The sequence below is a fragment of the Chelonoidis abingdonii genome, chromosome 15 (genome assembly GCF_003597395.2).
Source record: "Chelonoidis abingdonii isolate Lonesome George chromosome 15, CheloAbing_2.0, whole genome shotgun sequence".
Lineage (NCBI taxonomy): Eukaryota > Metazoa > Chordata > Testudines > Testudinidae > Chelonoidis > Chelonoidis abingdonii.
Genome location: NC_133783.1, coordinates 14,467,066 through 14,494,354, shown reverse-complemented (window position 1 = coordinate 14,494,354; position 27,289 = coordinate 14,467,066). Strand labels below are relative to the sequence as shown.

At 39.6% G+C, this 27,289-nt stretch overlaps 1 protein-coding gene across 6 annotated transcripts in view; it reads right to left on the bottom strand.

Annotated features, from left to right (window-relative positions):
- The window catches only part of GRID1 (glutamate ionotropic receptor delta type subunit 1), an 890,324-nt gene that overhangs the window by 89,904 nt on the left and 773,131 nt on the right, over positions 1-27,289 (bottom strand). For 5 of the 6 annotated variants that reach the window (XM_075072547.1, XM_075072543.1, XM_075072545.1 and 2 more), the window contains exons 9-10: positions 2,612-2,713; positions 849-1,046 (exon numbers count right to left, since the gene is read on the bottom strand). In XM_075072547.1, the coding sequence (XP_074928648.1) occupies positions 849-1,046; positions 2,612-2,713 (300 nt within the window). The remainder of the gene's footprint in view (positions 1-848; positions 1,047-2,611; positions 2,714-27,289) is intronic. The other variant, XM_075072544.1, reaches the window with a different exon arrangement.

Genomic DNA, 27,289 nt, shown 5'->3' with positions numbered 1-27,289 from the left:
TTATCTGACTGGAGCATCTTGAGACCAGCTTTCCATTCTTCTTCTTCAAAATGTTTCTGTACAATGCATCCATTGGAATCAAATAGTTGATCATTGTAAAACCATGCTGCTATAAAGTAGGTGACCCAAAGGAAGTTTAACAGAGTAAGAAATGAAGTTGTAGTAGCTTTGAATAGTGGCAAAAGATATAACAGAAAGTCCTCTAATGAGAATGGAAGTAGCATACATATTTTGGTATCTATTTTCCATATGGTAAATATGCATAGTCTATCGTTACATGAGCATAGCTTACATTGATAATGGGAGTAACTTGCTATCACTGACAGAATAATATACTCTAGAGCAGGGGTAGACAACCTATGGCACTCGTGCCGAAGCCGGCACCCACGCTGATTTTCAGTGGCACTCACACTACCCGGGTCCTGGCCACCGGTTCGGGGGGCGGGGGGGCTCTGCATTTTAATTTAATTTTAAATGAAGCTTCTTAAACATTTTAAAAACTTTATTTACTTTACATACAACAATAATTTAGTTATATATTATAGACTTATAGAAAGAGACCTTCTAAAAATGTTAAAATGTATTACTGGCATGCGAATTAGAGTGAATAAATGAAAACTCAGCACCCCACTTCTGAAAGGCTGCCGACTCCTGCTCTAGAGTCTTTGTTTTGTGGAGATGGGCCAAAAGCAAAAACATTTAGATCAGGATCCAAACTTCAGGAATGTTTAGAATAGGGGTTTTGATTCTGACTCATGCCTTGTATTTTACTGGGGAGGATTTCACTATACCCTTTAAAAAAAGTTAGCTGTACTCTGCTTGGAGATCTCTGCTTCTGCTCTCTGTACCTTGTTAATAAGTTCTCCAATCATGCCATTCCAAGAGCTGTTATGGAGCTGGTGTCCATACTTGCCATCAGGAGATTGATAAATCTCATACTTGAAGCCCAGATTCTTGGCAAGTGCATCCAAGACATCAATGGAAAATCCTTTATAGCGCTTCGGTTGCCCAAGTATGTTCTCTGCCACCATCACAAAAGGCTCTTCCTGAGGAAAAAAAATAACATCTAAGCTAATATTTAAAGAATTTTTTTTGAAATGTCTAAAAAACTGGATTTAACTCTCATCAACCCAGTGCTATTGTTGGTTTTTAGAATACTGCAGTTGTCCAGCCCAGAATAATGTAGTTTTATAGATTTTTTTCCATATGGTAACGCAGGTATCATCTACACAGGGAACACACTGAAATAATAACTAGAAATCACTTTGATTATTTTTACATTATTTATCATTATGACCAGTCCAAGAATAATTCTTACAGGAGTTGTCCCCTGAAGTGCTTCTAGAGTTAGCGAAATTCATTTTGGAAATTGTGCAATAGGGAATCCTGCAGGGCAATGGTGTTTCAGTCTGACACAGACTGTGTGCTCACTTGCCAAGGGAATGCCAGCTGTACTGATTTTACAGCTATTGCCGTTGGCCATGTCTGCAAACTGGTGCTGACATCCTCTCCGGATGGAGCGGCTCACCTCCCACAAAGAGGGGAGATATGATCACAGCCTTTATCAGCTAGAGGGAAGAACGATAAAAACAGATGGAAAGAAAACTGTCCTAATGATCTCCTACGGTTCTCCAGATCTTTCTAATGCACTTTGATCTAGGAGAAGAGAGAAAATATACATAGAAAAATAAGTAACTTAAGAAGCATGCATTATTTACATAGCCAACTATAGCATCTTTCAGCCAGAGGATGACATTATTATAATGAAGAACTGGTGTGGGCATATAGTTTTGGTAAAGAAGAAAAACATAATGAGGTCACCATGTTCAGCATATTAAGTAACTGCTCCCTTAAAAATATATATTTTAGTGGCTTAGCCAAGCAGAAAATTAATTAACTACCCTTTTATCTCTGGAAATAAGTTCAAATCCTAATTTATTCCCCATGTAGCTTTTAGCTAACTGGAGCTCCAGTACCTTCTAAGTTACAAGTGGTAAGTGGCCCTATACCATCACATAATGTGAGAAGATTAGAAGACCTCCCCAAGGAAACCCATAAGACTTTCAAAAAGAGATACTTTAGCTCTACAAGCAATTATGGACTTAATGAAAGAATCGCTTGATGAAATTCTATGGACTGTATTATGCAGGAGGTGAGAATAGATGATCACAATGTTCCTGACTGGTCTTAAAATCTATTAATCAGTACAGGAAAATGTTACAGGTTAGAGTAAGGAGCACTGCGGCTGAAATTCACCCCTGTGCAGAGACCAGTACAAGTCCTGGACACTATTTGACTAGTGCACAGGTGTTGTATTGGTCATCTGCACGGAGGTGAATTTCAGCCTGGGTGACTGTTTGAGATTAGCACACAGTCTCAGTATGCAATTCTCTAAACTCCTGATTTTAATGAGTATCAACAAAGTCACACAAAAACGCAAAAGTCCTCCATCTCTCTTCTCTTGCTTATGCAGCTGGTCAGACCAAGTAGATGACACAGAATTAAAAGAGATAATGAAAAATTATGGGGGGAGGGAAGGGGAAAACCAAACATCTTATCACAGCTTTTTTATTTTGAGTATTTTGTCTTCTGAACTCAAATAGGATCATACCAAGACAGTCACCACTTTCAGTGTCAGTCCTTGTAAGTCACTGCCCAGACGTCGTTCTTGTAGGCTCCCATTCAGTCCCTTTTCAGAGTCCCATGTTGCCAACTACAAATGGAAATAATACAGTGAGCACGAAGGCAATATTAGGCATGTACATTTTTAACATTTACCTGATATGCTTTAACAGCAATTTGACTGAATGGTTATATTACAAAACAGTAAAGAGTAAAAAAGGGGAGGGCGGGAGAGAATGAGACATTTTTGCTCCCCATTAGTGTCTGGATAATGATGAGTGAAATTTAAAAGGATAAAAATGCCCAAGTACTTTGGTTGAATGTGTTTTCTTCAATAAATCTGCTTTGTTATCTCAGTACTTGTCATATCATTTCACCTAAGTCACTTTGATAAGACTTTTCTTTTTGGCAAGTTTCTATTGCCTCATCATCAGCAAGATTACCTGTGGTCTCACCACTGCTCCCTCCCTGTTCTCATTCTCTGTCTATACTTCAACCCATTCTCCACTGCTTATCAAATGCCAGTTCCTTTTTCCGGTGCACAACCCTGTAACTCATCAATAAGTAGTAAATGCTTGATATTGTTGGCATCATAAGGAATGGACTCCCCTTCCATCTGTATGAGAATGGCTCTTCAGCACCTATCTGAAGACTTATTTCCTCTCCTTGACCTAGAACGCCTCACCCTCTTGCTAATAAAACAATCACATCCATTTCTCTCAAATGCCAAGGTTGCTGAAGATCAAACATCTCCTAAGCTTTAAAATAAGTTATAAACTTGGTGTATGCACCCTGCTTAACCCCAGCCCTGCAATATTTATTGATGCTACTTTTGTCAGTATATCTAAATGCATTAGTTTTCAATTAAATATGATACAGCACATCAAACTAAATTGTACTGCATTTTCTGACAAGAAGTCTAATGTGGTAGTCAGCCTCAGAAGACCTATTGGATTTTTCACAGTGAATACTCTCTCCTCAGTCAGTAGCAGACTGTTCCTTTTACCCTAGAATAGAATCCATGAAATTGTTTTGTTCTTGGACGGAAATAACTGATATTGAGGTTAAATCTCTTGTGTTTGTCATCAGCCCTGCACTTAGAGATATATAGGTCAGTATTTATGCTGCTAGCTGTAGGCATACCCCTTAGAAATTAAACATAGGGCAGAGAACTCTAAAACATGGCTTCTTCCAGTTGGGTATCCTTAGTGTAAAGAGTCAAACTTTTTCTGGGAAGGAATGTATTTTGCTGATAATGCCTCTGGTTAATAGTCCTATGAGATTTACTTCTGTTACTTTAGTTTTACCATTCACCCCCAAAAGTTGGACCAACACACAACAAATAATGAGGGACTACGTAACGAATCCTCAGCCAGGGCTTTGGATACAGTGAGTACATCAAAATAATAATCTCACAGATCCATCTTAGTTTGATGATTGGTTGGTCATAGGAATGAAATGAGCACTAGAGTTATTGTAGATTTCACAACAAGATTCACGTATCTATGAAAACTGGATACAGTACAGGAAAATCAGGAATTAGGCTACATCTACCTTAACACATCTGAGAGTGCTAAGAGGTGGGAGGTATAGGTGGTGTCAGAAGCTGCAATGACCCAAACCTGAATGCTTGCACACTGCTATGTCATTTTGGAAATACCACCCTCTGGGTGAAGTAGTAATTCCACTGGGATAGTCTCCTATGAACACCTACAGCCATGGCCAGTGGAATTTAACAGGAAAGTTCAATTTTAAATGTAACGTCATATATTTGCTCTCAAAATTAACCTAAATAAATAAATAAATAAATAAAAACAAATTGGAAAAATCCTTATAATTTAATAAAGCAGGCCAGATCCTCAACAACTATACAACAGCATAGCTTAATTGACTGAAAAGGAGCAAGTCCAATTTGCACCAGTTGAGAATCTGGATATTTATTCAAAAGTAGGAAGCAAAACACAACCCTGTATTACTCACCATCTTCTTTTTCAATGTCTTAGCAAACAATTCCTCCTCCCACCCCTTTTTTCTTCCCCACCTTTAAAAATAGCCTTTATTGGAAGACTAAGATATGAATCATTTGAATATCATCTAAATACAATCCTCACCAAGGCTGGAAGTTCTCAGAGAGGAGCTCTACAATATGCCAGCATAAATAAGGATTTTTTTTCCTTTCGCTTAAAAGGGAAAAGGGGAGGAACTGGCTTCTCATATATTAAATAGGATGAGGTTCAGGGAGGAGGTGAATATGTCTAAGATATTTTTATGGTTTATCCCTATTTTATTTCAGCCTCAACTGCATACTGTTTTGCATGCAGAGGTAAATTTTGCAGTCTATAAAAAGTAAATGATGCAGATAAGGTTGATAAATGGAACATGAGGAAAACCTTTTACCAAAAGGGATTCTTCCTCTGAATCCTTGAGCTTCAGACCATTTCATTTGTTCATAAGTGTGTCAATTTTGACTTCCACTTGTTCTTGTAGACAGAATTTTGTTTATAGGATCAATAAATTTACGGTTATATATACCAGTTCTTGACAGCTGACCTGTCAAGATCAGTCCCTGAAAAACTAATTTCCAGCACTGTTAAACAAAATGAGAGCTGCTGCTCTTTGATAAAACAGTTACAATTTTCATTCTTTGTAGAAATGTGCTATACTTCTACCAGAAATCTGAAGCCAGAGGTTACAGCACAATCATCAATTGATAGGAGATGTATGGCTTCTAAATCTGATTATGACAAACAACTGCTCATAGGATCAGCCACTCGTAGAATAAATTTCATAAACCACTAGTCTCTGGAAAATATATTTGCTGAAGGAATCCAGGGTATTTTTGATGCTCAAGTTATTGAATTGCAGGGTTTGGGCTTCCTGGTTGTGTCTTTAATAAAGCTTTTGGCTTAAAGCCTTCCAGCTAGGCTCTCTTTCTGATTAAGGCTTGTGTTGTGCATAGACAAATCCTACATTCCCTTCATAAAACAGAAGATCAATCACCACTGAAGCCTAAAATGGAGAAACAGCTACAAAATCCTGATGAAATTATCATTTCGTTGGAAATTCTGGCACAGGGCATGATGCTAATATTTCTCAGATAGTTGTTGCACTTGTGAGCACATTAGCTGAGAAAATCTTGGAAAGAAATTAACAAACATAATTGTATTTTACAACACATAAATGCAGCACATGGTCATGCACACACAGCATATACAACAGTGAAACATTGTTACTAGTTGGTTAATAAACTGTTAATGAAACATTGTAAAGGGTCTGAACCTATAAGCTGTTAAAAGGCCCTAGGACATGCTGAGTGCCTTCCACTTCTCTTGACTGGGAGCTCAAATTGCTCAGGACCTCTCAGGAGGCACTTACATATTCTGTGCTTGGACTTCATGTGCTTCCATCAATAAGTAAGGAGCCAGATCCTGCTAGTTGCCAATGGGAGATACATACACACAAAAGATTGGCCAGATTGGATCCTATATTAATAAAGTTCCTGATCTCTCTCAGCCTTACTCATACAATTGATCCCATTCAAGTTAGTAGGTCTGATTGCGCTTTCACACCAGAGAATATCTGAAATAACTCCACTGAAGTCAATGGAGTTACATTGATGTAAAATTGTTGAGTAAGAACAGAATCTGAGCCAATGAGACTGCTCATAATAACAATGTTAAGTCACGCAAGTAACACTAGCACGGATTGCACATAGATTATAAGTACATTATGTCTTATATGACCAACAGTATATAGTAGCAAAGACATACATTATCCATAAATGGCAATATGATTATATAACTATTCATTTATGCATCAACTGCCATTGCAAATGCATTTTCCTTAAGAGCAGTACTTTGATATAAATTTTACAGCTATGTTCAGTAAGCCATTAATAATTAAATCCATAGCCATTTCAGTGAAAAAATGCAGACATACTATTGACAATTAGACAGTAAACATTTGCTAAACTCATATAAGTGTGTGTAGAAATAAATGTCTATAATAATCAGTATAATTCAATGCACTAGATCCTAAAATTAACAGATTTAAGTGGGAAAATGTGTATTTTATCTTTTCCACTAAAAGATGAAAATTGTCTCTTGCACCTATCAAGCAAATATAGCTGAAAAATTGAAAGTGACATAAAAAGTGAATATTTATATTTATACCACATCAGTAACTAAGACCACCCATATCTATATTATTTAAGTTCAGGATACGGTAGTTACTGTCAAAATAATCTGTGCCACTATCATCTTACTCTCCTATTAGATATGACATCACCTAACATGATCTACTTTTCAAATAAAACCTTATCATTTTTTAGCAGAAGCACATTAATTGCTTGAAGGGGTTTGCATTAACCAAAAACATAGATCTTGAATCCTGCCAAGAGGTAGCGAAACCTTGCTTGGGAACTCCTTTGTAGCATAAAGACCTTTTTGGATGTTTAGCACTAGGAATAAAGCAAAAAGAGAGGAATGTGCGTCACGCAGTCATTTCCCAGAGCATGAGACATGGACCTCTAGTTCAATGCAAACTATGTTTTCCAGAAATGTGGAAACTCAGTCCAAGCATGGAGACAGATAAACTAGTCCATCCTATCCCCAGTCAACCTGATTAAAGTTAACTGAAATGGACTCCTAGGCACATTGCAATTCCAATACAATACATTTTTGTATTTTATGGCAAGGGAGTAGGTATGAAAATATCTTAAAACTCTTCTTGTGCTATATTAATTTATTTACATGTTGGACCACTCTGGTTAACATTGCCAGTCATTTATTGTACAGTCAAGTTAAATAGATCATTTGGAAGGTTTCTTGTGTCTTCCTCTCAAGCATCTGGTATGAGTCATTGTCAGAGACAGGATTCTGGCTAAGACTTGAGAGGTGAGCACATCCAATATAGTGTTACTGTGTAACACCACCTGCTCATGTTGCAACAGATTTACTTTTAAATATTATTATATATTGATTTCATTTTACAATGCCTTTGTGTTAAAGATGTAGCCTGCTTCTGAACATCCACATAATTGGAATGTCAGTATTCAATGGATGGGTATAATCGGTTTAAGACAGATACTGTAACAAGGGAAGAAGAGGTAGAAGGTGGGCACTATATGGTCAAAAGCCTTTATCCTGTCTCTGAGGTAAAATCTGACAATGACAAGTTTGGTGCTGGGGTAATTTGGTTGAGAATTCCATCAGGAATGAAGTAAAAGAGAAACACTGTGCACCCCTGCCTCTGATTAATAGGACCGGAAGACAGCAAGAGCCAAGCATTTCTGGATCAGCTCCTGAGATGCTCGAGAACTAAGAAACCATACTAATGTGGGACTCCTACTGCCCAAGCAAACAGAAAAAAAACCAAACACCTCAAAGCAGTTCTTAGACTATGTGAAGAACAATTTTATGATCCAGAAAGCAGAAAACCCAACCAGAAGAGAAGTCATGTGATACAAACAGAGAGGAGCTGATTAAGAACATAACAATAATAGTGACAGTTAGTTTCATTCACTGTGAGATATATGAATTCAACATAGGACGGAACAGCCACATAACCTGCTGGTCAGCATATACTATACATCCCCTCTTTGCACCCAATCCACAGAAGGTATGAGTCTGTTACAGATGCCAGCTACAGAACCTGGCTCTTTAGTTCAAACTGTGGAGACTCATGCTACAAATTTCTAAGATATTTGGGCACCTAAAGATAAACGTGCAGGGTTAGCTCCATTCATGGGATTTAGACTCTGCATTTCAAGGCCTAGCGTTTAGGCACTCTACCACCTAATGCAGCCCTAACTTAGATGTCCAGGCCCCCTGTACAACACATAGGAAGCACTGAGAGCCTGACAATGGGATTCACAAAAGGCTGCAAGCTGAGCATGAACTGTTTAAACTAGCCAATATGAAATGCTAAGGAGAGGGGTGTGACCCAAGTGGCTCTCTCTGAAGAGCAGGCATCACCTAACAGGAGGCGCCTCCCTCTGCTTGGGATTCACAACAGTGAAAGCTCTTCCAGAGTCAGGGGCCTGAGACAAGTCATCCCTTCCTCACAAAAGATAGCCCAGCGGTCAGAGCACGCTTGCAAGAGGTGGGCAATCCCATCTTCAGCTTCTCATTCTGACTGATGTGGAGTAAGAAATTGACCCAAAAACATCAGCTCCCATCTCTCAGGTGAGCAAGTCATCCAGAGTACCCCATGGCTCAGTGATTAGGGCACTCATCTGAGAAACCCAGATTACAGTCTCTGTTGCAATTAATGTGGGATATGCAGGTCACTGAATCACATGGAGGAAATCTTCATTGCAGTTTGGTTGATCCACAAGACAGTTCACTTGGCATGGCAAGGGGCCTGCAAAAAAATTGGTCAGTCATTCAGTAAATCCTCAGAGCAGGGAAGAGAAATCATGTAAACATGTTCTCTGCCACTCCCGTGGTCTTTTGCTGATTCTGACCGCCATATCTTTCCCAAGTAAGCCCTTTAGAGGCAGTGAGTTGCTCTCACAGAGCAACTTCTGCAGGGAAAGATGGAGGACTAAGGAAGAGAGTACCGTACAGGAACTGCCATGCTAATGTTTGGTTCCCTGCCGCAATTCTGTAATGTATCTGACAGAGAGCACTGTGTTCCTGTCCAAGAGAATGATACATGCTAGCACTGTTACTGCGGTGTAAATGGGCCCTTAGAGTCTGAATTCTTCAGGGGAAAGACTGTAGCTTACTCTGTTTTAAAGTGCTGTGCAAATTTATGGTGCTATATAAATGATAATAAAACATTTCTAGAGAATAACTGAAGCATGAGCATTAAGCAGCATGACTTTATAATGAACAAATCATTCTAGACAAACTTGATTGCTTTTTTTGATAGAATTGCAAAATTAGTAGCAAACAGGAAAGAAGATGGCATACAATACCAGTATCTAAATGTAAGTAGTGTACTTCAGTTGGCGTCTCCTGAAATCTTACCTTGCACCATTTGAATTAATTTCCTGCGGAAAGGCAATATCATACGGCTTACAAACTACCTGATGAACCAGAGTCAAGGGGAATAATCAAGAGTGATGTATCAAGTTGAAAGGAGGCATCTAGTGGATGCTTCAGGGGTCTGAGTTCAGGTCTAGTCTTATTTAACAGCATTATTATTTGGAACAGGGAATAAATAGCACACTACTAAAATGTGCCAATACTACCAAATTACAAGGTACTGCAAACACAAGTGAGGACAGAAAAATAATATGAAGAGAGAAGGAGCAGTTAGAAATATGGGCATGAAATAATTTGGCTTGGAAAAATGCAAGCTAATCCCTCTGGGGGAAAAGAATCCAACACACATATATGCAAGTGGAGGGAGAAACCTGACAACAAATGTCAAAGAGATGCATAGAAGTGAAACTGGACAGCAAATGAGTGAAGTGTTTGCAATGTGATATGACTGCAATATTGCCAATGTGATATTGGGCTGTCAAGTGGAGAAAGCCCATGGTAAAATTGCCCAGGAGGCAGTCCCTCTCTATAAGTAACTGTGGTGAGGCCACACTCATAACACTGTGTTTAGTTCTGTGAAAATCAATAGCAGGAAGAGGTAGAAATATTGGACAGAGTTCAAAGGAGAGCAACAAAAATTATTAGAGGGCTGATGGAACTGGCTTATCCAAAAAGATTACAGGAACTAACCAAGTATAGCCAGGCTAAGAACAACTAAGAGTATGGCTACACTGAAGCTGGAGGTTTAATTTCAAGCTCACGTAGATGTACATGTGCTAGCTATGATGAAACTAGAATGTTAAAAATAACAGTGTAGCCACAGCTTCATGGGCTTATCTGACACCCTAGCTATGCACCTGGACAGCTAAGTCCATCATGCTGCCTGCACTGCCACAGCTACAAGTTATTTTTAGCATGCTAGCTCAATCAAAGCTAGCATACCCACAACTAGCCAAACGAAAATTACATCTCCAGGTGCAGTGTAGACATATCTTAAGACATGCAGGAAATTTATACATACCATAAAATAATGACTATTACTACTTTGAATCTATATAATGTCTTTCTTATGAGGATCCAAAACATTTGAAGTTTGCAAAAAACCAAAAAAATTCATTAAGCCTTGCTACAGACTTTGAGATAAGAAAAGGACATGGAGAGATCAATTCAGCAGTGCTGAAATGCAAACTTTGTGTGATGGAACATGTAACAATGTACAGCAACAGTTTAAGGTCTCAATCCTGCAAACATTTTTGTATGTTCTTAATTTAACACACATGACTAGTACCACTGAAGACTATGGGATTACTCAGCTGTAAAGTTAAGTATGTGCATAAATGTTTGCCAGATAAGAGTCCAAGACAGGAATTAAAGAAGGATATCATGTTCAAGTGAAGATGAAGGAGAGATTTAAATACGTAAAATGTAATTACTTGAGTTGGAATTTGGTCAGGAAACATACACATAACCCCCTATGCTTTTGAAAACCATACAGCAAATGGCCAGGACTTGGATTCTACAACTCATCTGAAAGACAACACTTCTAGCAACATCAGGCCCACAAACCATGGGAGTTGGTTCAATATTGGCACAGAGAGAAGAGTATCACTCACTGAATCACCATCACATAGATATTCCTAGGAGATCTTTCATTCAAGTACTGATCCAGCCCAGTGCTGTGGGAACAGAATGGATCATAACGCAAAGCAGTATATTTGTAGGCTGTGAACACAAGAATGGAGATAGATGTTTTAGGGTGGTCAAACAGCTAAAATCTGGTATAAAGGGATGAAATTAAGTAAGGACAATTTGTGGATTAGTATTAGAAAGATCTCTTTGACCGTAAAATCATTTAGAATATGGAATGGTGCTCCCATTGCATTTTTTAAAAATAATAGACACATCATTAGAAATATATCATAAGGCACAATCACCCTTGTCCTGGTGAAAATCTGGGGTTCTAATAGGGGTTTTTAACTCTAATTTTTGGAGATTCTCCAGAAGCCTCTTTAAAAGCACTGGGCCACTTTCTGTTCTCTATTATACTGGTGTAAAATCACTGAAGTCAATGGAGTTAATCTGGATTTACCTTCGTATGATACAGAACAGAACCTAGCCCTACCATATTTATGGTTTGTTATTGTAGAGGAGTAAAATGTTACAAAGTCAGATGCAGTAATTGTCAGATGATATCATTAACCAAATTAAATTTAGTAAAACGCCTTGTTGCCTTGAAAGCCAATTGTTTTGAATAGTAGAGAGAGCTCTGTGATATAAAACAAGTAGTATAGTCGGTAGCATACTTATATCAGAGGAAGCCATGGCAGCCCTGTACAGTGAGCTATAGAGGCTGGTTACAATATTTGTGATCGGGACATCACACAGAGAATACAGATAAACCTAAGCCAGTGGCTGTTTATATTCCCTGTAACTGATATATAGCACAAGGGACAAAGTAATCTATTCATTGACACTGTCCAGTCACAGAGATATCTTCAGTTGTGTATTGTGGATGTGTCATCCCACCTGTGTTACATATTCATGGATCTATATGTTGATTATTAATTGTATGCTCCCATGCTTCCAGTGGGGTGGCAGATCCATTGTTGTGCTACAAGGTAGGCAAAATGAAACATCACCATGACCAGATAGCTGAAGCAGGATGATAGGACATTGCAACACAGAAACAAAAGCAACCAAAATCAGTAACTATTAATGATCATGCAGCTGCTTTGAATACCAAAGAAACACATCCATGCCCAATGCTTTGACCAAAGCTTGAGCAAAATGTTATAAGGGACACCAAATACACACTAAATAGAAAGAGTAACCAAGCAGAAGTGACAAGGTAAATGGAGCCTGTTAATTCTAGAGATATAAATGTATAAATATGCCATCTCCACCTCTGATAGAATAAATTGCCTCTGTTAATACTACTCTTTGTAGGAACAGTGACAGCAACATGCTAATGATGGTGAAAAAGAGGAAATTAGTGTGGGACATTGGCTGCCGTGGCAACGTAGGTACTGAGTAAGATACAGTATTTAATAAAGCAAACATAACAGTGAGAAAAACAGTATGAAAAAGAACATTATACTCTAGCGGCTTTTGTGTATCATATTGGCAACTATTGCATTGCCACAAGAGTTTTGTATCCTATTTCCATAACAGAATAAATCAAAGGTATACAAATCAACATGCAAAATACATTAAATGTTTTTATTCCTTACTAGTTCCAACATGTGTTTGTAATGTAAAAATAGAAGAGTCCCCCCTTTTCTGCTATTAACGCCTTCCATCCATCTCATCCACTTAAGAGTGAACAACATCATACAATGGAACAACACTGCTGCTTAATTATCTGGTAGGACTGCTGTGACATAACAAAATGTATACTCTGTCCACCAACCTCACTTCCTGAGCTTGAGCGTTCTGCTTCCAAATATCCAAGAGAGACTACCAGATCAGGTACAGAGCAACTGGGAATCAAACCCAGATCGCTACACGGTGCTGCTGACTACCACTGTTTATGGCCAGCCATCTCTCTGTACATAAGTTTAAAAATGATAAAGAATTATAATAATTGGACCAAGCCACATAGAAAATTTATTTGTGAAGGCAAGGTTGACAGAGAAATAATTCAAAATTGCCTCTTGAAAGTACATTAACCATTTGGAAACCGAAGTAGCTCTCCTATCTCCTTTCACAATTGCATGGGATATTAAAACAAACACATTGTTGTCCAATCTACACATAGCAGGTGCTTAAAATCAAATGAATACTGAAAATTCTGCATGCTGCTATCAAACTGGGAGAGGGAAGGGAGATGTGCACCAGAGTTGCTTTTTGTGGACAAAACAACATCTACGGCATCTGCTATTTCTAATTATCAGCGGATTATAATGAAAAAACCCCATTTCACACAGATAGACTTTTTATATAGCTGCCAAACAGATACTATGTTATCTGTGGAGAAGTGAAATGGGGAAGCTATTTTGTGAAAAATAGGAAATTCATCTGGAAAAGTTGAAACTAACAAAAAAAAATAAAAACAAATACAAGCTCTGTTCTCTATAGATTTTCACATCACCCTCATCACCCTAGTATCTGAGCACCTTCAAACAATGATATCCCAAATATAATCCCCTATGCTGAAGAGGAAAATGGAGAAAGGGCCTGTAGCTATAAAATACTAAATATTTGATATCTCTTCCAAACTCTTCACATATAAACTTTGCACTGGTGCAATTAATCAAATAATTATGCTAAAAATTATGCAAAGCAATTAATTATGCTAAAACATCTGCCATTTCTGGCAGTCAGTCACTATTTTTTAAAATAATACTAGGAATATCTTTTTGAGTTCTCATTCTGCTATATATACAAGAAGTTCTTTTCTTCTCTGTCCATAGCTGAATTTTTCAGTTGCATGGTTCAGTGGACAGTCCATTCTGCCACTAGGCCAGAGACTTGGGTTGAAGGATAACTGAACAGCGGCACCTTACATTATTGCTGGATTCACAACATGAGGGGACAATTGGAGTTTTCACCCAAATTATTTGCTACAGGAGGACAAAAGTCTATCTCCCTGTGTGCAAGGCCCACAACTGAAGAAAATACATGAACATTTCTGTGCGAAGATACTCTAAATTTTATTTGGCCAGATATGCATGAGAGATACCTATTTCCCTCAGTGATTAGTGGGATGTTTCACACCATCCTGTCCAGTAGTCAGCCCAAAAGAGAGTTATGTAACTCCCTGACTGATAGCAGACTAATAAAAACTAGATTTCTAACCCCAACAGGAGCAAAGGGTGAACCGTAACCTCAAGCTTAAAAAAAAATCTGACCTTAATAATGATGTCCAATTTAACCCGCACTCTTTCCCAGTCTCTAGTCACAGAATAAAAATATAGGCCAAAGTGTGGTCAGCTTGAGAAAGAGACAGAAAGGTCGGACTGTTGGAAAGTTATCAGTGGGAGGGGGTAAACTGGGATGTCTGAGATATTTATATCAGATAAAATTCAGGAAAACTCAGGAGTAAATTCCTGGTCTTATAGAAGTCAGTGGCAAAATTCCCATTGATTTCGATTGGACCATGATTTCACCCAACTTATGGTCTTCTGAAGTTCATCCATTACCAATACATTCTCTTCTTGATCCCAATTAATGGGACATAAGAGCCTAAGAGAAAAAAAAAAAGAACCCTTCAGTCCCTTTCTCTAACGTTGCAAGCAGTGGAAGACAGACCCATATCTGCACAAAGTTGGAAATCTTGTGTTAAGGTTACAAATGCATTCTTAAATTTTAAGTATTTTTCTCCCATTATTGGCATTTCCCTTTCAAGTCTTGCTGCCTATGAGACTGAACACAGCTACATTTAGGTTTTGGGGGCTCTTTTCAACATAGAAAATAATACAAAGGAAGTCAGGATCATTCTTGAATGGGTAATTAGTTCTCCAAGAAACAAAATAAACAGACAATATTACTAAAAACACATGAATGTTCATCTGCATAATGATATGCATTTAATGGTTTTAATTTCAAGGAAAACAATTTAAAAACAGCTTTCAAAAACGTATTTTCTCCCTTTTGTTTTGTTGTATACATATAGTGAGTTTTGCAAGCCAATTACCATCAGCCTAAACACAAAACTAATTAGCACTTAATGTACAAATTTGCTATATCTACAGTTAGTGTTATAATTTCATGATTCCAGCACTATTAAAGCATTTGCAGTGTCCATAACAACATACTTTGGCTGCCTCTATTACTCTTCCTAAAGGCTTGCTGGCAACCTTGAGTGATGTGAATTTTAATTATATTTTTTTCTTATTTTTCTTTTCAAAGTCTTTATCTTTCTTGACCACTGTGTTTTTTCCAAGGCATATTTAATGCCTTTTTTAGCCTTTTAAAAAATGCCAGCAGTCCTGAACTTATGAGCAAAATTTAGCAGGCGGTAGAGTCACAAGAGTAATGTAAACTGTACCCATATAGTTCTGTTAGTTAAAGTGTTTTAGATACTGATGCATTAAGTAAAGGAAGGGGCAGACAGGTTGGGACTCAGGAACTAGGTAAGAAGGGCAGTTGAAAACAGCAGAGAATCCTGTGGCACCTTATAGACTAACAGACGTTTTGGATCATGAGCTTTCGTGGGTGAATACCCACTTCGTCAGATAGAAGTAGTGACATTTCCAAGGGGGGCAATTACATCATCGCTAGCAAGCAGCTAGAAGATAACGAGGTTAGTTCAATCTAGGAGGATGAGGCCCTGTTTAGCAGTGAGGTGCTGAAAACCAAGTGGAGGTAGAATGGTTCTGTTAGTTGGCAAGCCATTCACACGTCTTTGTTCACCATGGCTGATGGCGTCAAGATTTGCACCAATGAATTGGTAGCTTCAGGAACGTTTCTCTTTGAAGTCTGGTCTGAAGTCTTTTGTATGCAGGATTGCACCTTAAGGTCTGCCGTATAGTGTGGCCAGGGACGCCTGAGTGCTTCCTAACAGAGTTTTAATGTAGTATGCATATACGCTATAGATCTGTTGGGGTTCCATTCTATTCTTTTCCCGTAGAGAACGTTCGCAGTTTGGCGATGTACATAGCAGAGGAGGCATTGCATGGCAATATGATGCATAAATATTACATTGGTGGACGTGCAGACGTGAAATGAACCGGTTGTGGTGTGTCTGATTAAGTTAGTTACTTGATCTTGTTTATGATGGGGGTCGCGGATGTAGATATGTGGGCGAGGTTAGCACTGTTGTCTTTTTTTGAGGTATTGTCTTGCACGTACAGGACTCCATGGCCACCTCACAATCAGTACCAGCTAAAACCCCTCACGGCATATCAGGGATCTAAAACCATCGTGGACAGATGATCCCACTTTCACAGTGCTGTATGGTGGCAGGCCTAATCCTTAGCCCAAGACAACCTGGCCGAAGACCTGGTAAAGTATCTACACCAGGCAAATTGCACACCGCACTATAGTCTAGCTAAGTACCATCACCGGCATGAGCAACCCGGATGCAAATCTGCCACATAATCTAAACGGTCGACACCGATCCACAGACCTAACAGGATTCGCCACCATCACCGCCGGTTTCAATTCACCTGCACGATCATCAATGTAATATTACGCATCATGAAGTATGCAGGCGAAATGCCTCTGCTATGTACTGGCCAAACTGAGACAGGTCTTACGGAAGAGATAAATGGACACAAATCATGATCATGGCAATGCTAATATAACCAAACCTGTGAGGAGAGCACTTCAACTCCCTGGCACACGATAGCAGACTTAAGTGTGGCGATTACCTGCAACAAAAAACTTCGGAGGAACCAGACTTTCAAAGGATAAAGAGAGGAAAGCTAAGCTTAAATGTCATTGCAAATTGACACCATCAGCTCAGGGATTGACAGAAGACTGTGGATGGCTCGCTGCCAAAACTACAGAAAACCAGGTTCTCCTCCCTTGTTTCACACATCAACTGCTAGAACAGGCCTCTCTCTCCTGATTGAACTAACCTCGTTTTCTAGCTTGCTTCTGTGCTAGTCATATATACCTGCCCCTTGGAAATTTCCACTACATCAGCTGACGTAGTGGGAGATTCACCCACGAAAGTTCATGATCCGAATACGTCTGTTGTCCCTATTAAGCGCACATGGATATCTCTGCTGCTTTGTAATGATTGCAGACACTAACACGGCTACCCCTCTGACAGTTGAAAACAGACATCCAAGAAGGTGGGGAACTACATAAAGTTGCTGTAGATAAACAGCTGTATTTTGGTGGATAAAATAGATTGTGAGTTGTTAGCCAATACATATTTGTTATGTGCATGGCACATCAATATGCTCTAAATCAAATCAATATGTATAACATGCATGTAATTAATATTGTACACGTTAAATCATATATGAATGCTGGGTAGTTATGCTAAATTGTGTCACTGTGAGTTATACTATGCCTTTCCCAGAATGCAGTAAACTCTTGCTCACGAAGTGCTAATGTATATCCCATGACACTTCGCACAGTTGAATTCCATCCTTGGACAGACACATACAAAACCTGTCAGAAGCAAGATACATGAATGGTGTGTCCTGCTATAGTTAGGGAGTGCATTCATGGCCCACTGTTACCTGGTATATGGTATCCAAGACAAAGATAAGGAAGGTACACTACTTATTTTTCTGTACCACCGAGACAGGTGAGTGAAATATATATTGTGCTCTAACTCATAAACAACATATTTTCAAAGCACACCTTCTATATATGGTGAACATTGCAATCCTGCTTCTCAGAAAGAGTAGTATGTATGCCTCCTTTTTGTATTGTACTGCTTCGTCTTTGACTAATAAACTAAGTTTGGCTATTTGGTCTCTTAAATATTTTTTATATAGAACTGTAAGTGTAGTCTAATAATTAGCTATTCTTAGTTCTTAAAATGTATTTGCAATTTCTTGGCAACATCCCCTGCAGAATCCTGACCATGGCTTTGAAACTCAGTCTCAGGTTTAGGTTAACTAAACTTGAGATAACACTGCTTTCCAAGAACCCTTGTGAGGATGACACATCAGCATGTTGGGACAGGACTCTGAGATGTTAGTAAGTGTTATGTGAATACCCCAGAGGGCACACACCATCATTAAAGCTCATTCGTGGATTTCAATATCATGTCTTGGTGCTTTCATTTAAGGCCCTCCCAATAAACTAGCATAACAACCATATCCTTCAACCTGCTGAGGACCAATTGCAGGACACAATATGTGACAAAGGCCCAAAATGCAGGACAATCAATCAACTAATAAATAAATAAATTCAGGCAGGAAATGAAGTGCCACAGGATCCATTCCTTTAGTGTAAATAACTCCCTCTGCAGCTGCAGTTTCATGATTTCCCATTTCTGATGTAAACAATTTTCAGCAATAAAAGTGAGGACACACCAAAGCTGTTTGGAGCAGTGGGACTAAAATGAGTAATGCCCCTTCAAACAAGAGAGTACTTGAGAGATATGGATACAGCAATAGTGTGCAGATTTATTGCAAATTATCTGAGGAGAAAAGGAACATCATACATTCATTAAATCCTTTTTGAATAACTCACACCTGACATTCTTCAGTTGCTATGGTGATTATTATCTAGCTGTTTGTACATTTAAAGAACAATCCAGTATTCCTTTTTATGAGAAACAGACTTCCAATTCAAGAATATCTGTGATCTCCTTTTAGTAACATAGGTTGATTGGTTTGTTTCAGTGTTTCAGAGAATTGCTCCATCTTGGGAGATTTTCAGGTAAACTCAGACTGTCCCCACCTATTCATTCTTAAGTGGACAGCTGTGACAAAATATGGTATTTCCTTGATGAGCAAGGACAGAAACTCAGACAGCAGTCCAAAACACACAGACAGTTAAAGATTGTTCCAGCACCCTGTGCCTGAATCTATTTTTATAGTAGGGGGCTGATGATGGAAACCATGTATTCAGTGTTCATTACTACTACTTCAAGCCCGGGGGTGCAGCAGCACTCCTAGCTCCCCTAGTCCCAGCACCACTGTTTAGGCATAAAAAGTTAGTGAGCTGACATAGTGGCCAGAGAGGAAGCAGAGATCCCAGTACTTTTCCACCAAAGCAGTTGCTAAATCATAACCCTCTGGACTGTGAACTGCTTTGTCAGCCTGGTGCCCACTTCCAAAATCCAGAGCCTCACACCTGCCACTGCAAATAAAGATAAGACTACTTCTAAGTCAGGAACCAAAAAGCACCATTGAAGGCATCTCCAACCAGACACAACACCTTCCCTCTACATATGGACTGTTCACACAAATGCACAGTAGCAAATCCTGAAAACACAGTCCTTGCCTTTTGCGGCCAGTAAAAAGAGCACAGAAGAAGCATCTGGAATTGATACAAGCTGATGCTAAAACCTCCTTTGAGGAAATCAGTCACCATCCATCTTAAAGCACACCATATTACAGTCAGTATTTGAATCAGCACCACTCAGCTCTATGGACCTCCCCAGCTATCACCCAGTATCTAACCTCCAAATCCTGAATAAGCTAAGTGAGAACCTCAGTAAGGGTAGACTCCAAGATACTTAAATTGGATACTGCCAATATCCCTAGCCTATACAGATCTAGGGTGGGATGTGGAACAGACAACCACAGCACTTCCAGAATCAAACATACACCACAAATCTTTGACCTAAACTCCTCTCTCTCTCACTTCCCTCTGATACTGTTCCTAAGGGGTAATGTTTAATATACTACTGAGAAGACTTACCAGAATCAGTCAATATACATATTCTTTTAAAAGATATGCACTCAGTAGAAACTAATCCATACAGTTGTTCAGAAACTGGACTTTCCATCCCAGGGGAAATTCCAACAATCTGAAATTAGTTTTTGCTCCAAATCGGAATGAAAAGTTTAAATTTTTAATTTTTTCTCAGAAGTTCTGAAAATTGCAGTTTAGAAACATCAAAAACTTCTTTTTAATAATGTTGGGTCGTGTCATTTTCATAATATAAAAACATTTTAATGTCAACATTATAAAATATTAAATACATATAATATCAAACAGTATTTATATAGATATTACCTTATTAAAATTATTGTAATCATATGAAAGTTCAAAGACAACATTTCAACATTATCAAAATGAAATGAAAAAGGCTGAATTGATTCATTTAGACACCTTTCAGTCAAAAAAACTGTCAAAATTGACATGTCCCTGGAAAACATTTTTATTTGGACAAAACTGCATTTTTTGATGGAAAACTTTTATATCATATTATTTTTTGGCCAGCTCTCCTAATCAAACATCATTAAATGAGAGGGAAATCCCAAAAACATGATATAGAAGTGAGTTCTGAAGACACAATAAGAAGAACAGTGTTCCCAGTGCCACACACTACTTGTTTGTTTTGCATGTGGCCATGAAGGTAGTTTTTCTTTGTCATCCCTATCTTCTTCCTAGGCTATCCAGAAGTACAATTCTCCCTCCAACTGGCATACAAGAAGTGACTCAGACACACGATAAATGCAGACACCAATTAAGTTTTTCCTTGTAAAAAATAACCAAGAGTATGAGAGGCTCTCTTAGGTTAGCAAAGCTGATTTTACAAGTTTTTAGAGGACCTGAAAAAGTCTCCTAGGGGATGTCAGTTATTCAGCAAAGCAGCTAGTTAGAAATTTAATTGTGATTTAAAATAAAAGGGGGTTGAAGGAAAGAAGCCAATAAAAAGTCCCTTTGGCACCCAACATTCCCAGTGGTGAGCTGTAAAGCAATTATAGATAATGGTCAAAATCAGTCCCCGGGAAACTTTGGCTTTGGAAGACTCACAGATGCTGTGTAAAACCTTTATTTAAAGGAAGCTCAGGGGAGTCTCCCCAGAAACCTTATTCTTTTTAATGGTGCATTTCAGAATTAAAATCTGCGCAGTTGAGCAAGGAAAAAGGAGGGCAAACACCACTTGCCAAACAGAAACTAACTGCATTTTGATGAGACTTACACTAAGAAAGTGGAAAAGTATTGCTTGCCTAGTGCATGCAGAACGATACGTAGAATTATCCAAGACTGCTTGGAGGGAGAAACTGCACTCTCTGGAAGAAATAAAGGAAACATGCATGATTTTGTTTGGAGAATTTTTCTAGACTTTTTTCCTTATACATGAAAAATGGGTAAGGGAACACAAAGAAGGCAGCACTGGCTCCATAGTAATATATCTTACCTCTGCTAATTCCCATGAATAAGAGTGGCACTGTCATGGCTGCATGGTTCTTAGGTATGACATTGTCTCTCCTCAAAGCTAAAGGGAATCTGCAGCATTTGCAGTACTTTTTAGCCTTTCAGCATCATCTTATGCTTCTTTCCTGCCAGAATGTTAAGTGGTGAAGGAACACCAAAGCTTCCTTGTATGCTCCAACCCTTTGCTTGCAGACCTGAGAGATAACTCATGAGGGGAATGAACTAAAGGAAACTCACAATCCTTAGTCTAGTTGCTTATCTTCTCCTCCTCCCACCACCCCCTTATTTGTTTGAGCCAGGCATAGTGCAGGCACCAATGATTGAAAGTCATTGTCATCTGCTGGCTGGCTGCTGTGAATGAATTATTGGTTACTAGTATGTCAGGGAGATCTAGGTTCAGGTCCCTGCTCTGAATCAGGTGAAGATGAATCTGGGTCTCCCACATCCCAAGCGAGTGCCCTAACAATCTTTCTCTGGCTCTCTGAAAATTAATTTATATAGTGGTACAGCCCCAACAGGAATGACGGTACGAGTGAGAGTAAGATAGACTCTAAACCCAGTGGCTAGAGCGCTGACCTGGGTCGTTGGAGACATCCCTGCTTCACACCAGCCAGAGGGAGGATTTCAAACTAGGTCTCCCACATCTTGCATGAGTGCCCTAACCATCACATTGTTAGCTGTACTGTTGTGGATCTCTCACTTTTTCATAAAAACATTCAAAAAGTTTAGTTTGCATTCTGACCTGGGACAAAAACAAATGTGGCATTCCAAGAAATGGCCCTTATTAGTATAACTCTTCTGCCCATTGGAATTGGCAGCAACAAGGGCTGGGTTCAATATGTAGGACAGTGGTCCCCAACCTTTTTGTGGCCAGTAGCACATTCATGTTTTCAGAAGTGTATGGCGGACACCAACAATTTTTCAAGGCTTATTTTGTATTTGTACATTAAATAATACAAAAAAAATCTTATTTAATATTACATAATATATGAATTCAGACAGAAGAGAGAAGCTGGTGAGAAGCTGTGAGGAGAGAAAACACCGGTGCCCACAGCCCCAGAGTACTCTGTCTCCAGCAGGCGCATGACCCCAGATTCTCTCCCCTGCTGGGCACTAGGCGGGTCCTGCGCCTGCCAGGGACCTAGAACACTGGCGCCTGCGGCCCAGGAGTTCTCTGTCCCCGGCAGGTGCAGGGCCACGGCTTCTCTCCGGCTTAAGCTGTGGTCCCTGCCAGGGACCAAGAACACTAACGCCAACAGCCTGCAGTCCCAGAGTTCTTGTTCCCTGGCAGGGGCAGGGCCGCAGCTTCTCTCCAGCTTCGAAGCCAGAGAGAAGCCACGGCCCCGCCCCTGACAGGGACAGACAACACCGCCACCCACAGCCTGCAGCCCCGGAGAAGTTGGAGAGAAGCCACAGCCTCATGCCTGCCAGGGACAGAGAACACCGGCATCCGCAGCCTGCAGGCCCCAGAGTTCTCTGTCCCCGGCAGGTGCAGGGCCACAGCTTCTCTCCCCTGCTGGGCACTAGGCGGGTGCACATAAATGCCCCAGCGGGCACCACGGCGCCTGCAGGCACCTCATTGGGGACCACTGATCTAGGAGTTCCTCTTCAACAATACAACACAAAACAGGCTCAAGTACCCAACCAGTAACCTAGGACAATTACATATCACCCTTGGGCGTCTCTAAGAAGCAATACTTCCCCTCTCGCGAGCACAGAGTCTCTGGCCACGTCTAGACTACGCGCCGTATCGGTGCGTTAAAATCGATTGCTCGGGGATCGATATATCGCGTCTAATCTAGACAGGATATATCGATCCCTGAGCACGCTTATATTGATTCCAGAACTCCACCACAACCAACGGAGTTCCGGAATCGACATGGCGAGCCGCGGACATCGATCCCGCGCGGTGAAGACGGGTGAGTAAATCGATTTTAGATATTCGATTTCAGCTACGCTATTCTCGTAGCTGAAATTGCGTACCTAAAATCGATTTCCGCGCGTAGTGTAGACCTGGCCTCTGTGTAGAAAAGAAACTTTTAATAAAAGGAGGGAAGTTACTTGGCATTAATTTGGGAAAACACCAAAAACAGGGTTCAAAAACATAAACCATGAGCAAAATATCCACCCCTGCATACATTGGGCAGTGTCCTCTTCAGTCAGGTTCTTAAATCCAGCAACCAAAAGTCCCTTTAATGTGCCCATCCCTTTTCTGCACCCCACTCACAGTTATTGTCCTTGGTCAGTGCAGACCCAGAGTCCAGAGGTGCATCTGCAGAGTTCACCTCCTGCCCTGGGTGCAGAGGAGGGGGGAGGGAGAAGGCGGCATTTTACTCATGCCACTGTCCAGGCATTTGCTCGCCACTCCTCTTCACCAGATACCTGGTTGTCCTGCTGGCCAATCACCGCACCTCTATACCAGTCACCTTGCCAGCCAATCTCCACGCCTCTCTGCTGGCTGCCCTGCCCGATGCTCACCAATCTGCCAATGTATCTTCAGGTCCCACCACTTAAAACAGCTCTCAGTGATTTCAGCTGTTAGTGGGGGAGACTCACTGCTGGTACACAGTCTCTTGCATCAGAGACACTGTCTCAAAGCAAATCTAATGCTTAGATCTAAGTATTAGTGATTTCAGCTCTGTGCTGTGTAACAAGACTCTCAACTGAGTCTAAATTAGCTCTGTTGTTACATAACAGAGAGAGAAAGAGTAAAATGGTGTCTGGGGCTCTTAGGCAAGATCCTCACCACCAAGTACAAGTACCTGTACCCCACCCACTCTCAACTCACTGGGCTTTGGTACCCATGTCCCCTACCTAGTGAGTGCCATTTAGCTGAGGGTGAGAACCTCAATCAGGATATGCCAATTATAGTTCTGCTGCCCTTGATTCACACAACAAGGATAATAACCCTTTATACGCCTTCCTCAATAACAAAGAAACTGGGGATCCCACATCAGCCACAAGTGATCATTTGGGCAAACATCCCATTGTGCTGAGCACCTAGGCAGGGTGGGTATGTCCATGCAAACAAGATCAACTCCTGAAGTTCTCTTCCACAGCTTATCACCAGATGTCAGGAGAGAGCTCATTCAGACTCTGCTTACATCACAGCCAGCTCCTTCCAATACAAAAATATTGTGTTCACCCTGCTGAGTGACAACATTCAGCATCTAAGATCAAAACTGAATGAGTTAAAATTATTTCTGTTTTGAATATACCCCTTTTTATGTTCAGTTAGGGCTGTCATATAAAATGGAATATGCTCATCTCTGCTCTAGGGAACATACTGCTCTTGTGACATACATAAAGGATCACTTGCAATTAGCATTGGCAAGATATTGTTAATTTTTAATTTCATTGCATTCTTTAAACCTCACAGAATGAGAAAAAGAAATTACTCCTTCAGACTTTCATATACTTTTCTGAGCTTGTCTTCATGGTTATTTAACAGGGGTTTTTTCACTATTTATTTATTTAGGTTGGATTTTGTCAAGACTGAACTGGTGCCAAATCACTTGGGGGCGGGGACGGAGGGCGTATTAGACAGTTCAAGAAGCAGGAGTTTGCTGTTAGCTTGCATAATTCTGCTGTCATGTGATTTACATACATCAGGCTTAGTAAACTTAGCTTTCAATCTGTACCACACTGTTACTGTTTCTACTATCATCAAAACACTCCACACCACACCAAAGCTAATGTCTTCTCTAACGCACTCAATTTCACTTCTATAGTACTGCGGTCCTGAGTGTATTAATCAAAAACTGATAATACTGCAATCCACAAACTTAACTCTGACCTTCCAATTATCACATTTATTGTAAAATGTGATAATTGTTATATCAAATTACAATCATATGATACCCCTGATAAGAAAAGAATTGCAGTGTGACTATATATTAATTCCTTATGAAAACATAAACCAACTTATAACATATATTTATTTTATAACCTGAAAATCAGATCAACTATCCACTAAACAAAACCATCCGCAAAATATGTTTTATATGTACATTCATAATACGGTATCAAACAAAATGACAGACAAACAGTTTGGAATTAAGGTAAGGCATTGTAGAATCACTTTTTAAAAAAGTTTTACTATACAGTGTTTGTCTGGAATATTCTAAAGATTAATTATGGGGTAAAATTTAAAATCTGTAGAACTTTCATTTTAATTTAGAGGAACCTAAAGAAATATCAGAGAAGAGGTCCATGGTTCACAAAAGGAAGTATTTTTAAAAGGTATTCTCTATTAAAGTTGCAAATACTGTCTAGAAAACTCAATTCCCTTCACGTAGGGAAAGATAAAGGACACGTCTCTCTTCCTTCTTTTATTTAAATGGTGTTTATTTTAAGGAAGGCTGGTTGATAAATTTTCCATTGACATCAGTTAGATAGGAAACTTGTTTTGTTTTCTGGAAAGCATTTGCTGTTCATTAAAAGGAAGGAAGGAAGGAAGGAAGAGAAAACTGACCTCCTCTCTCCAAATTCAGCAGTTTTTTGGCCAAAAATTTTCAGTCTTTGTTTTTTTGACAAATGTCAAAACTTCTCTTTTTTTCCCTGACCAGCTCTAGCTTTAAGGGTTTGCTGTATTAGAATCAATTCAGAGGATATGGATTTGTGTGAGACGAACAGGTTAGATAGTTAAAAGCAGTCACAGAGCTGCTATACACATGCTATTATAGCTCAGGACTTTAGCAGTCTCTGCAACTGTTGCACCCTTTGCAGGAAGAGTGGTCAGTGGATCTGGATACCCACAGATTCACACACCTTGTCCCCATATGTTCCCAAACCCTTTATATAGGATGAGTGCAGCTTCCATGGAGCTGGAATCTATGGCATGCAGCAGCTGCATCCCAGCTGGCTGGGGTCCTAACAAAACATTCCACCTCTGTGCAGAACCAACTGTGCCACAGAGAAGATCTTTTCACAGCCATGGAGATGGTGTCATGATTTGTCCCTTATGAAATAAGACACTTGGGCAAGAAAACAGATCAAACAGTATCAATGAGTTCAGGAAATGCCTAGATTTGTTTCTAGAGAAGGAAAAAATAGAGAGGGAAGGTAAAATAGTTAAAAATAAATCAGAGTAAAACAGGCACATTAGGTTAGATGGCTTTAATACACCTCATACATTTATTTTGTTCAACTTTTCCATTTTTGATGTAAGACCATAGTCAAACCTGATGCATGTGGATACAATTCACTTCTGCACCAGCTCTTACCATTTTTACTGCTTGCTGAAAATATTCTAAGTTCTGGATGAGAACCATGGTTGCACAGCTCTAATTGCTGGTGAACCTGCCTTGTTTCTCCTGGAATCCATACTCTTTGTCTTGTTCGTTTCACCATTACTTTTTTGTGCTCATATAGCACCGGCATAAACACCTTATCCATTTCAAACTGCTGTCATTGCTATATGTCTTTCCAATAAAGTACCTTTTGGACAGCTTTCCCAAACTGCAGTGGTTTTTCCTTAATGCAGTAATTTTATCCATCTGTATCTCACATAACTTTTTCTCCCTCCCACCTACCAAGGTCTTGCTGCACAGTAGGGTTGCCAATTTTGGTTGGATGTATTCCTGGTGATTTCATCACATGACATAATCTTTAATTAAAGATTAATCTTTAATTCTTGGAGGTCCCAGGCCAATCTTGGAGGGTTGGCAACCCTACTGCACACCCTGACTCTCTTCTAAGGTTTGACTGGCTTTGGCAAATATACTACTAGAGGACTTTAATCCATTAGGGATGTGGCCTGAAAACTATCCAAAGCAAGCAGAACTCTGTACTCATTGACTACAGTAGGGCTCCAGACTGGCACTTGTAGAACAGCTTGCAGGATAGGTACCTATTTTTGTAATTAAAGGATCAGCTAAATCCAATCACAGCTCCAAACTTCCAAAAGGAACACAGAGCAATCACATAAA